Here is a 13394-nt window from a genome sequence, read left to right as displayed (position 1 = left end):
TAAAAAACTTGCATCACATGTGCAAATCAACATGTACAAGTCTCAAACAATCAAACATACTGTTAAAAATGCATTGGCCCAGAATATTTGCAATGCCAAAAGTATCATGTCCCAATTTTTGGGGCTGTTTCTTCTTTACAATATGTTATCTGAATAACAACAGTAACAATGATTCAAAAGAACAGTTTGTGCAATGGCTACAAGTTCGTAATTCTTAAGATATAGAGCAATAGTATTGTTTTTACTTTTTAGAATATTGTGAACTCATCTCTAAGCAACTAGGTGCATGAGAAGATCTGCAAATAGTGTAAGTCTACTCATCATCTCTTCAGATGAGTACACCTAATGATTAATTGCTATAGCTAACTACTAACTACTAAATTAAATATATATTCTTAATTTGCACATAGACACAGAAAAGTGAGCAGGAAAACAGACAAAGGTTAGCAAAATATGACAACCAGGCCTCAAGACATGACAAAGATATGTTTAGGAAACATGTTTTTTCTGCAGTAGGTAGAAAATACACTTTATGGGAAGTTAGATGGTATTTTTTCAGGTGTTTCTGTTGTTTTTAGAAATAAAAGTATTTCTATACAAGAAAATGAGACTGTGATAAGACCTGTTTGTCTTTTGAATCATTTGCATCTCACTTTCCAGGATATTCTTGTCAGCCATTAAGTTATTTTTCTCTAAGAGCAGTTTCTTGTTTTCAGTTTGCAGTGATGCTGTCTTTCCCATTACATCTTCCACCTCGCAGCGCTTTTTCTCCTGCTCCTGTTGTAAACAGCTGCAAAAACCAACAGGTGACATGTATAGATTACTTCACTAAAATGCTAAATTACAGGAAGATACCCATGTTGAAGTTTTGAAAAAGATACACTGAGAATGCTCAATGTTAAGTGATGACATCAGAGGTATTACAATCTCATATCAAAATCACGACAATTATTCAAGTAATTCCTTTGGACTGCACTTTATTTAAATTACAAAAACATGTAGTCCAGATGTAATTTTTTTTCCCCAAGAAATTACTAGCAATGCCAAAATACAAGGTTTGAGAACTTCTCAGGATGGCACTGTACCACAAAGCAGTAATCTGCACTATCCAAAGGCTTGAAAGCATACAAATTTACAGAATGTCTTCATGAAAACATTACTCTGCACTCTGTGCTGCATGACAGCACTCCTGAGTTGTGCTGTTTTGTGTAATTTCCACATTGTCACAACTGGAGAAACTTAGAACTTCTAGTTTAGAATTTCAGGATCCTTTAGACATGTTCCAAAGGTGGGAACACAAGAATGGAAACGTTTTATAATATATAGTATAGATAGAAGCAAATAGATTTGACAAAAATGGTATTTTAAATGCCTCCTCTTCTACTATTTAAAATGGTACAATTAGCAGTATGTACTCTATGGTAAAAACACTTCTACCAATGTTTCTAGATCTGGGATTTCCTTTTTGTCATTTTAAATGTCTCTAAAAACCAAGACAGTATTTTTTAAATACTTCTTTACCTTTCTTTGTGCTTTGGTAGTTACCTTCCTGGATTACCAGCAGAAGTTTCCACTGGCTTCCTACCTACAGAGTGCTACGTATGCAGCTCTGTTCATGTGCATGCCTTGCACCAATGTTTCTCTGTGCACCATATGTAAACTCATACCTTTTTAAATCATTCACCAAAGCCAAGTGCTCCTCTGCTGTTATTCTGCTATCCATTTTGGCTTTCAGCTCTTCACATTTAGAACACAATGTTTCTAGCTGCTTCTGGTACTCTGCTATTTCTTCCTCTTGACTCTGTTTCTTACCTTCTAAGATTACTATTTGTTTGGTCAACTTCGAAGCTGTGGAAGGGAAAAAAAAAGTCAACTGGGTATAGCAGAACTAATTCAATGACTTGTGAAACTCCAACAAAACCATTAATACATTAATTCCTAGTTGTTCACAACGTTATGTAACAGTGGATTTGTCAATTTGTATTTTAACAGTTTGGACTTGATTTTTTGCTGTCTCAAGCAACTTGTTTTGGAAAAGTGCAGGAACTTCAAGAGTACTTCTTTTCAAGGCTATAAACTCATTGAAATGTCATTTTACTCTGAAAAATTCTGATTCAGTTTAAAGTGCTCTTCAATTATGAAAAGGACTGTATTGCTGTTTAACTTAAAGTTCTTCTCACTTTTTCAGAAGCAGTAAGTCAGAATGGAGTATTTTTTGTAGTGTCAATAGGTGATAACGACATTTTTTTTCAGTATCAGTTGACATGCAGAGCATGATCTCCTATTAACGTTACCTACATTCAAGGATGCTTTTTAGGCATATATAAAGTCGCAAAGAAAACCCCAGCTAACCAAAACCAAAACTCCACCAAGCCTGCCAAACCAAAAAATGACAATAGAAAACAAACAAAAACTCCTACAAAAATCTAAACCTGCAGTACCATCTTTAGTGTAGTTCAGATGACTAGCAACTCAAGCACTTTTACCTTCGTGAACGTGCTGTCTGTGACTATCTTTTGCTTTAGCTTGTTGAATTTCGAGTTGCTCCATCAACAATCCATTTTCATCCAAGACCAGCTTGGCCTGAGTTTGCAGCTGCTGCCTGCAATGATAACCACCTTATAAATAAAATATAACTCTAACGTTAACTTATGTCCAAAGAACAAACACAACTGATTTTCAACAGTGTAAACTTACAAAATCATATTTGAACCTCTTTAAAAAACAGATTAAAAATCCTTATTGAAAGCAATATCAGGACCTGAGGTAAGCTTACTGGAGGCATGAACTCATAACAATCAAAATGTGATTTATTTTAAATAATGTTTAAAATCTTTGAGTAATGGAAGCAAAAATTCCCTATAAAAAGAAGGAAAAATAAGTATGTGTGAATTAGGATTATAGCATCGTAAAATGGTTAAGGTTTGAAGGGACCTCCAGCCTCAGGAGGTCATCTGGTACAACTGCCCAGCTCAAGCAGGAGCACCTACAGCCAGCAGCCCAGGACCATGTCTAGATGGCTTGAATATCTCTAGACATGGAGACTCCACAGCCTCTGGACTGCTTGTTAGAGCACTCACCATGAAAAACTATTTCCTTGCATTCAAAGGAAGCCTCCTTTATTTCAGTTTGTGGCAGTTGCCTCTTGTCATTTCACAGGGCACCACTGAAAAGAGCCTGGCTCTATCACTATACCCTCTCTTCAGGCATTGATATCCAGCAATAAGACCTTCCCCTGAACCTACTCTTCTCTAGGTGAAATGGTCCCAGCCATTAAGAAAGAGAGAATTAAAGCTACATAATGGTGCAAGATTTGCAGACATCTTTGTAACTAGTACCTGAAGCAAATTTGTTTCCAAATATGTTTATAAGATTTGGATTTACTTGACTTTGATCTGTAGAAAAATACTGCCAGTGAGTTTTATGGGCCTATAAGGAACATGGGTGTTTAAAATGAACTATCCTGAGCAGAGAACTTAACTCTCTGTTTTTTAACTTTTATTAATTCAGCTTTTAAAAAAAACAATACCAGTCTTTCTGATGTTAAAAAAAACCCTTTAAAAACTATTCACTGTTCTAGTAAAAGCTTAAAAAGAACTATTAGCCAAAAGGCATGCAGAAATACAGTACAAGTGTCAGATGATAGCACATTAATTTAAACTGAAGTTCTCATCAGTCAGTAAGAGTAGCCCAAACCTAAACAAAATGTAGCAAAAGAGACTCTTAACAAGGATATCTGATGATAAGAACTAACAACACAGTGTGTATCTGCTTTGTTCATGTGTGGCCTGACCTACATAAAAATGCTTCCCATTGTGCACTAATCTAGACAGGGACAATTTCCCCTACTATCAAATTATATTCTGACTAAAACTGAAGCTAAAGCATACAGCTAACAACTGACAGCAGAAAAATATAAACAGTCTACCCTGAAGATTTTTGCAAACACAGAAATGGCAGTCAACTTACACTTCTATTCATTAAAACCTCTGTGTACAGAAGCTTGCAAGTTTAGCTGACTTCTTTAATTTACTGCACTGGGCATAAGAGAAGAAAGGAAATGTGTATCAGCCACTTGAAAATCAGTCAATAGCTGTCAAGCTACATCCTCATCCTCAGCTATGCCTGGCATCATAAGGCTATTTTATTAAAAAAAATTTGAAAAATTGCTGCAAAAGGGGGATTAGTTTGATGAAGACCAATTCCTTCATGCGTAGAAAGTACATTCCTGCAGCAGTCAACACAAATAAAAGAGCACTGCACTGCAATGTTGAGTGTGAAGAAGTCACTGAAGGTAGAGAGCAAAAGCTACTTAAAGTGATATTGCTGCTGGCTTCCACGCCTTGCTGTAACCCTCCCTTAAAAAACAGCTCCCAGATAGAGACTATAGACAGCCTGATATAGCTCAGAGAGTTATGACTTTCTCTCATTCATTTGCAGAGGGGCAAAATTAAAAGCAAAGGTGTTAACTGAAAAAATTAACATTTAAGAAGCTGGAACACCTTTATGAAGAGCGTTTTGAAATTTGTGGACAGTATATAAGCAGCTAAGAATACCTGAAATATCCACAGTATTTTATTAAAGCACCTATACAACACTTAAGATACCTTTGTAAAAACCTGCTTAACCAAATCTATACAAATACTAACACCTGTACTTCTGCCTCATTGAAAGTAGGTCTATGCTACTGGGTGAATCAGCAGAAAGACCTAAGATTATGATGAACACCATCTCTTCCAAAGTCCTCCTCATGTAGACACTGTGTCATCCAAGCACTTGCATGCAACTACCTGTGTCATGGGTGCAGGAAGAATTTTTATGTTCACTCATACGGGATGCTGTTCCAAAACCTGTTACACTGGTTAGGAATTATCTTCCAATTTCCACTTTAAGTTTGTTTATGGTGAATGAATACCCAGCTGTTGTCCTAGTAACACCATCCCGAGTACCATAATTGCAGCAGAAGAACTTTTTGTATACGCCATGTCTCCTGCTCCTGCTGTACACACACAGAGCAACACTCCTTTTTCAGCCTTTGTTCTGTAAGTGAGAAAGGCCAATCTGCCTAAGTTCCAAATAAAAGAGGCTCTCCATTTCCTTGGCTACACCACACACCCTTTCAGCTTTGATTCTCTGTACTTAAATATGTGAACTCTCTGGAGATTTCCATACAACTGTATTGTTATTGTCTAACCTCTACTGGAAGGACCTATTCTAACATACCCCATGACCTTTCTTTCTCTTTATAGCTGTTGCCCTAAAAAGCTGACAGTCATCTTTCAATGAACCAGTACAAACAGATTCTTCTCCATCTCAGTTACCAACCGATGAATATCTCACTTAGGTAAACTGTTAGTAAGTCTCAAGTATTTTTTACTACTGTCCTGGTTAAAAGGAAAGGTGTCTGCCAAGGAAGGTGGGAACCTCCTTTGGAATCGAGAATATGACCCCCTTCTCCCCAAATTATTATAACTTGAAATTGAGGGGCTTTCAGGCAAAGATATAGGAAAAGGAATAACAGTTCTTTACTACTATATATATAAATAAAAAGGCAAACAAACAACAACATCACCAACAATGAACAGAAAAAACCAGGAACCCAGCGCCGCCTCTCCCGGCCGCAGCCCTTTCCCCTGGGTGCAGCTCCGCTCGCGGCCGCCAGGGGCGCTGGTGGCTCCCGGCCGGGCAGGGCGGGTGCGATGGTTCCCCGCGCCTGCAGGGGGCGCTGTGGCGCCAGCTCGGCCGCCTCACTGCAGCTGGTTAATGGCTGGCTCAGCTGGCAGGAGAGACGGAAAAGGGGCTTCCTCTACAAATTCACGGCGGGCAGCCGGTCCCGGTGCCCCTCCGGAGAGCGAAATGGGCTGTAGCAGGAACCTCAGAGTGGCAGCCTGGAACGGCAGGGTGGGCACACCCAGGGTGGCAAACAAGGTGTAGCAAAAACTCCAGAGCCGTCCCAGGAGCCGCAGGATGTCCGGGCAGGCACCGGATGTCAGGTTAAAATGTAGCGCAAAACCCGAAGCAGCGGCAGAAAGCAGTGGGGCTGGGCAGTGGGCAGCCCGGTTTCTGCAAGCAGCTGCCGCACACAGCCGGGAGACGCTCCCTCTGGGAAGGGGAGAGTGGGTCAGGGTCCCCTTCCCAGTGAGCTCGGGTGTTGGAAAAGGTCCCAGTTCAACAGCTGCTCTTGTGAGCAGAAGCTCACCCACGGTAGGAGAAACAGTGAAGGACAAAAACTCCACAGTGGCAGCGAATTCTCTGGGCACCAACAGTCCGGCTCCAAAACCGCACCTGTCCACTCTGATCCCGAGACCAAGAGAGCGAGGAGCTGAGCCCAGCCCCCTGACCCCCCAGCCAAAATCTTGCGGTATCTGCACTTCCAAGGGAAAGCCCCTCAGCTAAGAGACTGCAGTCAGCTGCACCCTTCCCCCTCCTCCTCCTCCCAGCCACATCTTTTGTCTCCCAAGTATCATCGTTACCATCTCTTAGGCAACAAATGGGAGAAAATTCCCTGGGAGAAAGAAAAGCAAAAAAAAAAAAAGGATAAATCCTAGCTTCCAACAACTACTTAACTTCATTATGTTTGCATTGTTTCACTTCTCAAGAACGTCAAATTCTTCTAATGCCACATTCCAATGCCAATATATATTAGTGGAAAACTGATATCATTAGCACACTGTAACGGTATGTAGCCTGCAATATCTGGGACAGAATTACATGGGCTGCAGGTGCAAAACTCCACTTTCATATTTAATCTTTACTCCAAAATTATTCCAGGCATTGCAGATCAGCACTGTTCCAACAGGACAACCGTGGTGCTATTGAATCAGGGGGATGGGAAGAAGAAGAATTAGTTTGTTAGGAACAATGCATCTAGCTTGGTCAGCATACCAGAGCAGGAAGATAAGAGACCACTGATAAGGGCAGGGGGAGTCTTGGACAGACATCCTGTGCTCAACCCAAACCTAGCTCAAACCAGTCTCCAAGCTTAAACTCGGGCCAGGGGTATAAAGAGCATGCGCAGGGAGGAAAGGTGAAAAGTTCAGGACGAGGAAGACTCCTGACTTCATCGGAGGAAGACCCTTGGAGACCCCTAGCAAAGCCAACAGACAACACTGCGCAAGCGCAACGTGGATGTAAATGACTTTTGGCCTCATTTTAATACGAAGCGAGGCTGGGTGGGGCTAGGTAATGAATATGTATAGGCGTGTTGGGAAACTTAATGAATATGGAACTCGTAACCCGATAAATACCAAGCTGAATGGAGCTATCCCCTATTCGTCCCAGTGATGGAATAAACATACCAACTTTACTACTTATTTAGGAGTGGAGTCTTTTCCACTCATCACTATTAATTCTTATAAAAACAATTTGTTTGAGGGCAAAAAAAAATTTCCTTAAAAAACTTCTGTAATTTTAAAAGTTTGTATGAAATAAGCAAAATAATTAGTAACTTCTAAATTAATTTCTAGTATAATAACTTGCCATTCTGTAGGGGTAATAAAGTTATTTAATTGCTCATGCAGATCTTTATTCTCCTTCACCAACTCTTCAACTTGTGCTTTAAAATTCTTCATATCCTCCTGGAAGACAAAGGATTTAATATAAAATTCTTTATAAGTATTTTAGTTTAATTTTTACATCAACAAAAAATTTTGTAAGTACACATGCTTGGGTGCCTTCGTTCTTGTCTTAACAAAATATTATCTCACTACTCACTCATCTCTAATTCAGGTATATCATATTTGATTTCTAAGTTGTTTTATCAATCTAGTAATATTTGATTAAAAATAATACTGATATTTGACTTGTGCCACATTTTTGCAAGTTGTAGATCTTTAGAAGATAGGTTTAAAAAGCTGAATTCTGGAAATTACTGGATGATACTACCCATTTTCAGTGGGAGTGACATGGATTTGAATATGGTAAGGCAACACAGTGAATTTACAGTAATATAAAAAACCCTTGCTGTTTTCTGCTAATTTTATGGCTTAAGTTTTTCAGGGAAATACATTTATTTTTAAAACCTAGGAAAGTTCTGCTCTGAAGCATAGCTATTTTTCGACGGTTCAGTGACAAAAAAAATACTGCTAAAAAGCAAAAAAGAGTACCCATTCTTTTAATACCTAGAAGTAAGTATTCTTCTACCACAAAACCCACAAGCAGCTGGAAGGGCAGCAATACAGAGCACTGAGTTCCCATTATGAATGACAGTTGTAAATTCTTTCTACCACTGACTAGTTTACTAGTCACTGACTAGTTTTGAAAGGAATGAGAGAGATTTGTCTTTACAAACAAACTGTGGGTCTGCTGACAGGTAAAAGCCAAATACTGAGAGGTGAAAGAAACAATGGGAGGAACTCCACTGATTGATGAAAGGAGTGAGAGGGATTTGTCTTAACAGACAAACTGTGGCTCTGCTGATAGGTAAAGATAGATGCTGAGAGGTGAAAGAAGCAATGGGAAGAACCATGAATTCCATAGGAAAAGAAAAAGAGGGGGTATACATTAGAAGGGGGTCTGTATTAGGTAATTTCTGAAGTCTGTACCTCTCAAGTACCTCAGCTAATGAGGAAAGAGAGGGAGAGTGGGAAATTCGGCCAGGAAATTGGGATAAAAAGGAGGCTGCAGTCCTCTAACAATTTGAGAGACCCCAGGGGAAATGCCCCATGGCCTCTCCCTTTATTCAAATAAAGTAACAGGACTCCTCTATCTCCTTTTTGGACATAAACCTCTGGTGTTTGTGGATTAATTTTCCTGATAGTTTGCTCTATTTTTAGAGCACATCTTACATACTTACTCAGTGTAGTGTGTGCTCCTAAATGTGAACAGGCTGACAAAATCAAACAAGCCAAGTAGGATAAGACAGCACAATAATTATGCATGGAAAAGTAAAACAAAGTCACTTTAAATTTTAGGCAGACAACAGCTTTGGCAATTCCCTTTAAAAAAAGTCAGTAATTTATTTCTGCTTTAGTGTATATTTTTTCCAAATGGCAACTTGCCTCATGTTCAAGAATAAAATCTTCCTTTTCTCTTATTCTGTCTTCATACGCCAATAGAAGAGGTGACAAATACTTTGTATCCAACTTAAAAAGAAAATTAAAAAATAAATACATGTAAATTAATTACAAGCCATAATTTCATCTGTATTTTTTACTGCTGCTATACATTATTAGTTTTGAAAGCTGTTAAAGGGGTTTCAAATATGACTTGTAGACTAAAGTGCAGAACTTATACAAGCATGCAGACAACCATATGCAGAACAATGTTGTAGAAACACTTAACAGCACTGTGTTAGGAGCAAGTTTTGGAAAGGAAAAGACTGCATGCTTTACTTGCACCTTTACTTCACTAAAAAGCAGCTCTAACTTATCACCTTATGTAGCACAGCAGAATGTGGATGCAAATGAATACAAAACAAAATTCAAACACTACAGTGAATACTACTACTAAAAAAAAAATTATCCCAGATTCATTAGTAAGTGGAAAAGGAATTTTTACACTCTCAAACCTGCATCTTTAAGACTAAATACATACGTATGTGATTACTGGCTACTATGGCTAGAAAGACAGAGCAGGAGAACTTTCCCATTCTGTATAGTTCTCAGTGACAGTGAAGAAGGAAAATACAAGATCTGATTAGTATTTCAAGGAGAAATTGTTTTACATATTACAAATGCATTCCCTTTCACAGCCTATTTGCCTTCCCCTTGTCAGAAATTTATAGGCTACTACTGGACCCATGACCATTCCTACAATCAGAAATATTCTGTTTCCTTTTAGTATAATCTTAAAAATAATAACAGCAAAAGATAAACAATTAAGAAGATTAACAATTAAGCAATAGATCTTGAAAGATCTTGAAGCAAACTATATGCTAGACAATTCTAAGTGAAGATGGCATTTATGATTCTCAGTGTAACAATACTTTTCAAGAGCTCAAAGTTGGTGACTATGTGCAGTTTTGTAGCTTACTGTACATTCAACTGGAACTGCACACATTCATTACAGAATTCTGCCCTACATATTTTTCTGCAACCAAAGAAATGTTCATAATATTCTATTAGTATTTGATAGTTCAGCAGAGTATTACCTGAATATTTTGATTCCAGGAAAGAAATTCTACTACTTTACTTAGAGAGGAATGAACAATTAAGTGAAAATATTACTTGACTTACCAGCCATGGTGGTGGTGGTCCTTTCATGGGTAAGCTTTTCAGCTTTAGATTCTAGATGTTTTAAAAGATACTGACATTACTTCCTGCTTTTTGAAGCACCAGCAACTACCCACTGCAGTCCCAATTATCACCCCAAACAAGCTTAGGTTTCTAATTAGACGTGTTGCATATGTAACACATACTCAATAAAACTGGAAGTTCAGTATATTATTGACACAAAATAATACCGAATTCTTTATATTAGACAATGATAAATGCTTATTCTAAATTATTTTAAATTTCAGAAAAAGCCTGTGCAATTTGTAGACTGTGGAAATTTGGAGAAAACAGTCATAAAAACTCAAAGATTAAATAACAGACAATGGGACATTTCAGTAGAAACTGCCCTGATAACCATGATTCTCACCTCTTCTTGGGACAATGACCTGAATTTAGTTTGATAGCGACTTAATTCTACATTTAAACGATGGACCATCATTTTCAAAGCGTCATTTTCATCTACCAGTTCTTGTGCTTGCTGTCTGAGAGAAAGTAATTCTGTTGCCTCCTCTATTAAAACAAATGTCCAAAAAGAAAGTTCCATTAAAATTCAAGAAATGTTCACAATTTGATAATTGTAATGAAAAAAATTAAATAAGCTAGAATAATGATCAATAACTTCTCTCAAAATACTGTTATGGAAAAATACCATGAAAAATTACTAGCAAAAAATCCATTATATATCAAACAACCAAGCAACTTTTTTTTCTTATCATGCATGTATTCCTTGACAAAATTTCTACAAATGTAGAAAATACTGTTTGGAAACTACTTCTGCATGGATACTTGCCTACATCAATGACTTGAAACCTACTACTAGAGGAAAAGGTTGGAAGAAATTAGAAAAATCAAAACAAGATAACTACAGAATAGCTTTTATGTTTCTCCCACCTTCTCTATGTGAGTTCTCTGCAGCTTCTTTAAGTCTTCTGTTTTCTTGTTCTAGTTTCTTCAGCTTTAATTGTTGTTCTTCTATGTGCTGTTTTGTTCCCTCAAATTCTTGGACCACAGCTTGGTATGCCTTGTTCAGAGACCAGTTTTCTTGTTTTAGTTTTCTGAACTTTTCTTTGATTGTATTTTCCCATGCTTGCCTTGGCCGAACAGACGCATCTGTAGTGCCACAGTACAAAGTATTTAAATGCTATCCAGACTGCAATAGGAGTTTCAGCAAATTACAATCCATTTTTTTCTAATATTAGCACTATATATGTATATATATATATATATATATATAGTAAGATCTAAATCAGCTCATGGCTCCCAAAGGATAAGACTGGAAAGAATAAAAAAAGTGGATTTGGAAAGAGAGCTGTGGAGTAGCTGCAAGTTCCCGTCTTTTCTCTCAGACACCAGAAACACTCCTTCTTCAAATGGAAAAGATCATGTCAGCAGATCTCTCTCTCCCAAACATCAGTGACTGGAGAGGTAAAACTGAAATGTCCACTGCAATAAGCAAAGTGTTTGTGCCCTGCATGGACTAGTCAGTATTCTTGATCCCTACAAATTTTAATTACCTATACAATGAAAGCTTTACATTCCTTCCCACTGAACAGCTTCAATGTTAATGAACAGAAGTCACTGAACAATTCTTATAAAAGTAAACTTTTAGATAATCTGCAAAACTGTGGATATATTGTTGCATCAGTAATAATGGATCTCACTTCCAAGTTTTCCTTTCCATCTGTATAGAGTAAATAGCTGAAATGAAGGCAGAGATTTTACCCGTACCAGCACAATCTAACAGCACACAGGTATGAATACAACTAAGTATAGGACAGTTCCTTAGTTCCCTCATATATATGAAACCCAGTACAGGGCTATCTATTGTACTGATGATGTGTAATAACTTCAGGTGTTCAGTACTATCTCAGGCAATTCTGGCCACTGTTAAATTCCTGTGAAAAGGCGTAAGATACTTGGACAGCACAGACACACATAAAACCCCATGAACTCGTAATAGGCACATTTCCCATCATGAGACACGCAGAGCTCAGAAGTACTGCGCCTGAAGTTGCAAATTAGCTGAAGGTAGGCCACGTATCTCGTGACTGTATGTTTACATTTCACAATTTCGATTGTGATAGGATACTTAATGGTGACATCTTCTAGTGTAGATTGAACTTAATGTATTGGAGAGGTCCAATATGACTTTAATTTCATTACATCATTTCACAATCATTTATTTACTTTAGACCTCAAAAGTCACTCAGATTGGAAAATAAAAACAAGTCTAAACCACCTAACATAAAAAGTCTGAAACTATCGTTTTTAAACATATCACAGAGCACTTTCTCATCTCTTGTACAGGAAAAATACTTTCACAAACACACACACACACACACACACACACAAATTAGGCTTAGAGAATACAACCAGGAAAATGTGTTTTCATATACGCATGCATATTAATGAAGTGAAAACGTGTAGTGAAGTCATAGAAAAATCCAAAGTACCTGGGGATGGTGGAAGTTTCTCATGTACCAGATTTTCAGCTATTAATTTTTCCTCCTAGCAGAGAAATAAAAAATGAGACAATTTGCTTTAACAGCATTGCTACTGGAGAACTTAAGAAATAAAACTTTTGAAAGAGTTTCTCTTATATCAACAAAACTGAAGGTTGGATTCACTGCTGATACTACACAACTTATCATTTACTCATCTGGACATCATTTTGTCACTTATCACTGCCATCAGTCACTTGTAGACACCTGAAACTCGCTATTATCCTTAGTTGTCAGAAATGTGCAGTTGTCATAACCATTTTTTTTACGGCTGACATAAAAGTCACATAAACACAAACCTTCTTGACAAAACAGGAAGGGTATTCTTCCCACTTGTTAGTTTGTATAAAGTAAGACTTTAGACTAGTCAATTATGACAGTCCCTAACTGCGTATCAGCAAATCAATTAAAATGTAAAATGTTTTTCGAAGTTGAAAAACTTTGTTCTTGCTTTGCTGGAAAAAACCAAAAGCATTTGTACATTTTCACAAGGCTTTTTCACCAGGAAAGAATTACAGTGTCATTTATATTAATGTATTTACTTGAGGTGAAGGTGATACAGAGACTTTCTCCCTGTTTTTATGAAACAGTAATGAAGTTTTGTAAGGATATGCTGTCATGTAATTTAACACACTGATGATACTGAGTGACACTAGTGACTTAATGAGACAAAACTCAT

General features: G+C 37.6%; 1 protein-coding gene across 8 annotated transcripts in view; it reads right to left on the bottom strand.

Moving 5' to 3' along the window:
- The window catches only part of CEP89 (centrosomal protein 89), a 45257-nt gene that overhangs the window by 23599 nt on the left and 8264 nt on the right, over positions 1-13394 (bottom strand). For all 8 annotated transcript variants that reach the window (XM_019284185.3, XM_010396459.4, XM_019284188.3 and 5 more), the window contains 9 exons: positions 12668-12722; positions 11106-11324; positions 10582-10724; positions 10176-10226; positions 9000-9083; positions 7480-7577; positions 2487-2602; positions 1668-1848; positions 623-790 (listed from right to left, as the gene is read on the bottom strand). In XM_019284185.3, coding sequence (XP_019139730.2) covers positions 623-790; positions 1668-1848; positions 2487-2602; positions 7480-7577; positions 9000-9083; positions 10176-10226; positions 10582-10724; positions 11106-11324; positions 12668-12722 — 1115 coding nt within the window. The remainder of the gene's footprint in view (positions 1-622; positions 791-1667; positions 1849-2486; positions 2603-7479; positions 7578-8999; positions 9084-10175; positions 10227-10581; positions 10725-11105; positions 11325-12667; positions 12723-13394) is intronic.

Source organism: Corvus cornix, chromosome 11 (assembly GCF_000738735.6).
Source record: "Corvus cornix cornix isolate S_Up_H32 chromosome 11, ASM73873v5, whole genome shotgun sequence".
Lineage (NCBI taxonomy): Eukaryota > Metazoa > Chordata > Aves > Passeriformes > Corvidae > Corvus > Corvus cornix.
The sequence above is the reverse complement of the archived record's forward strand: the minus strand, read 5'-3'. Positions and strand labels throughout refer to the sequence as shown.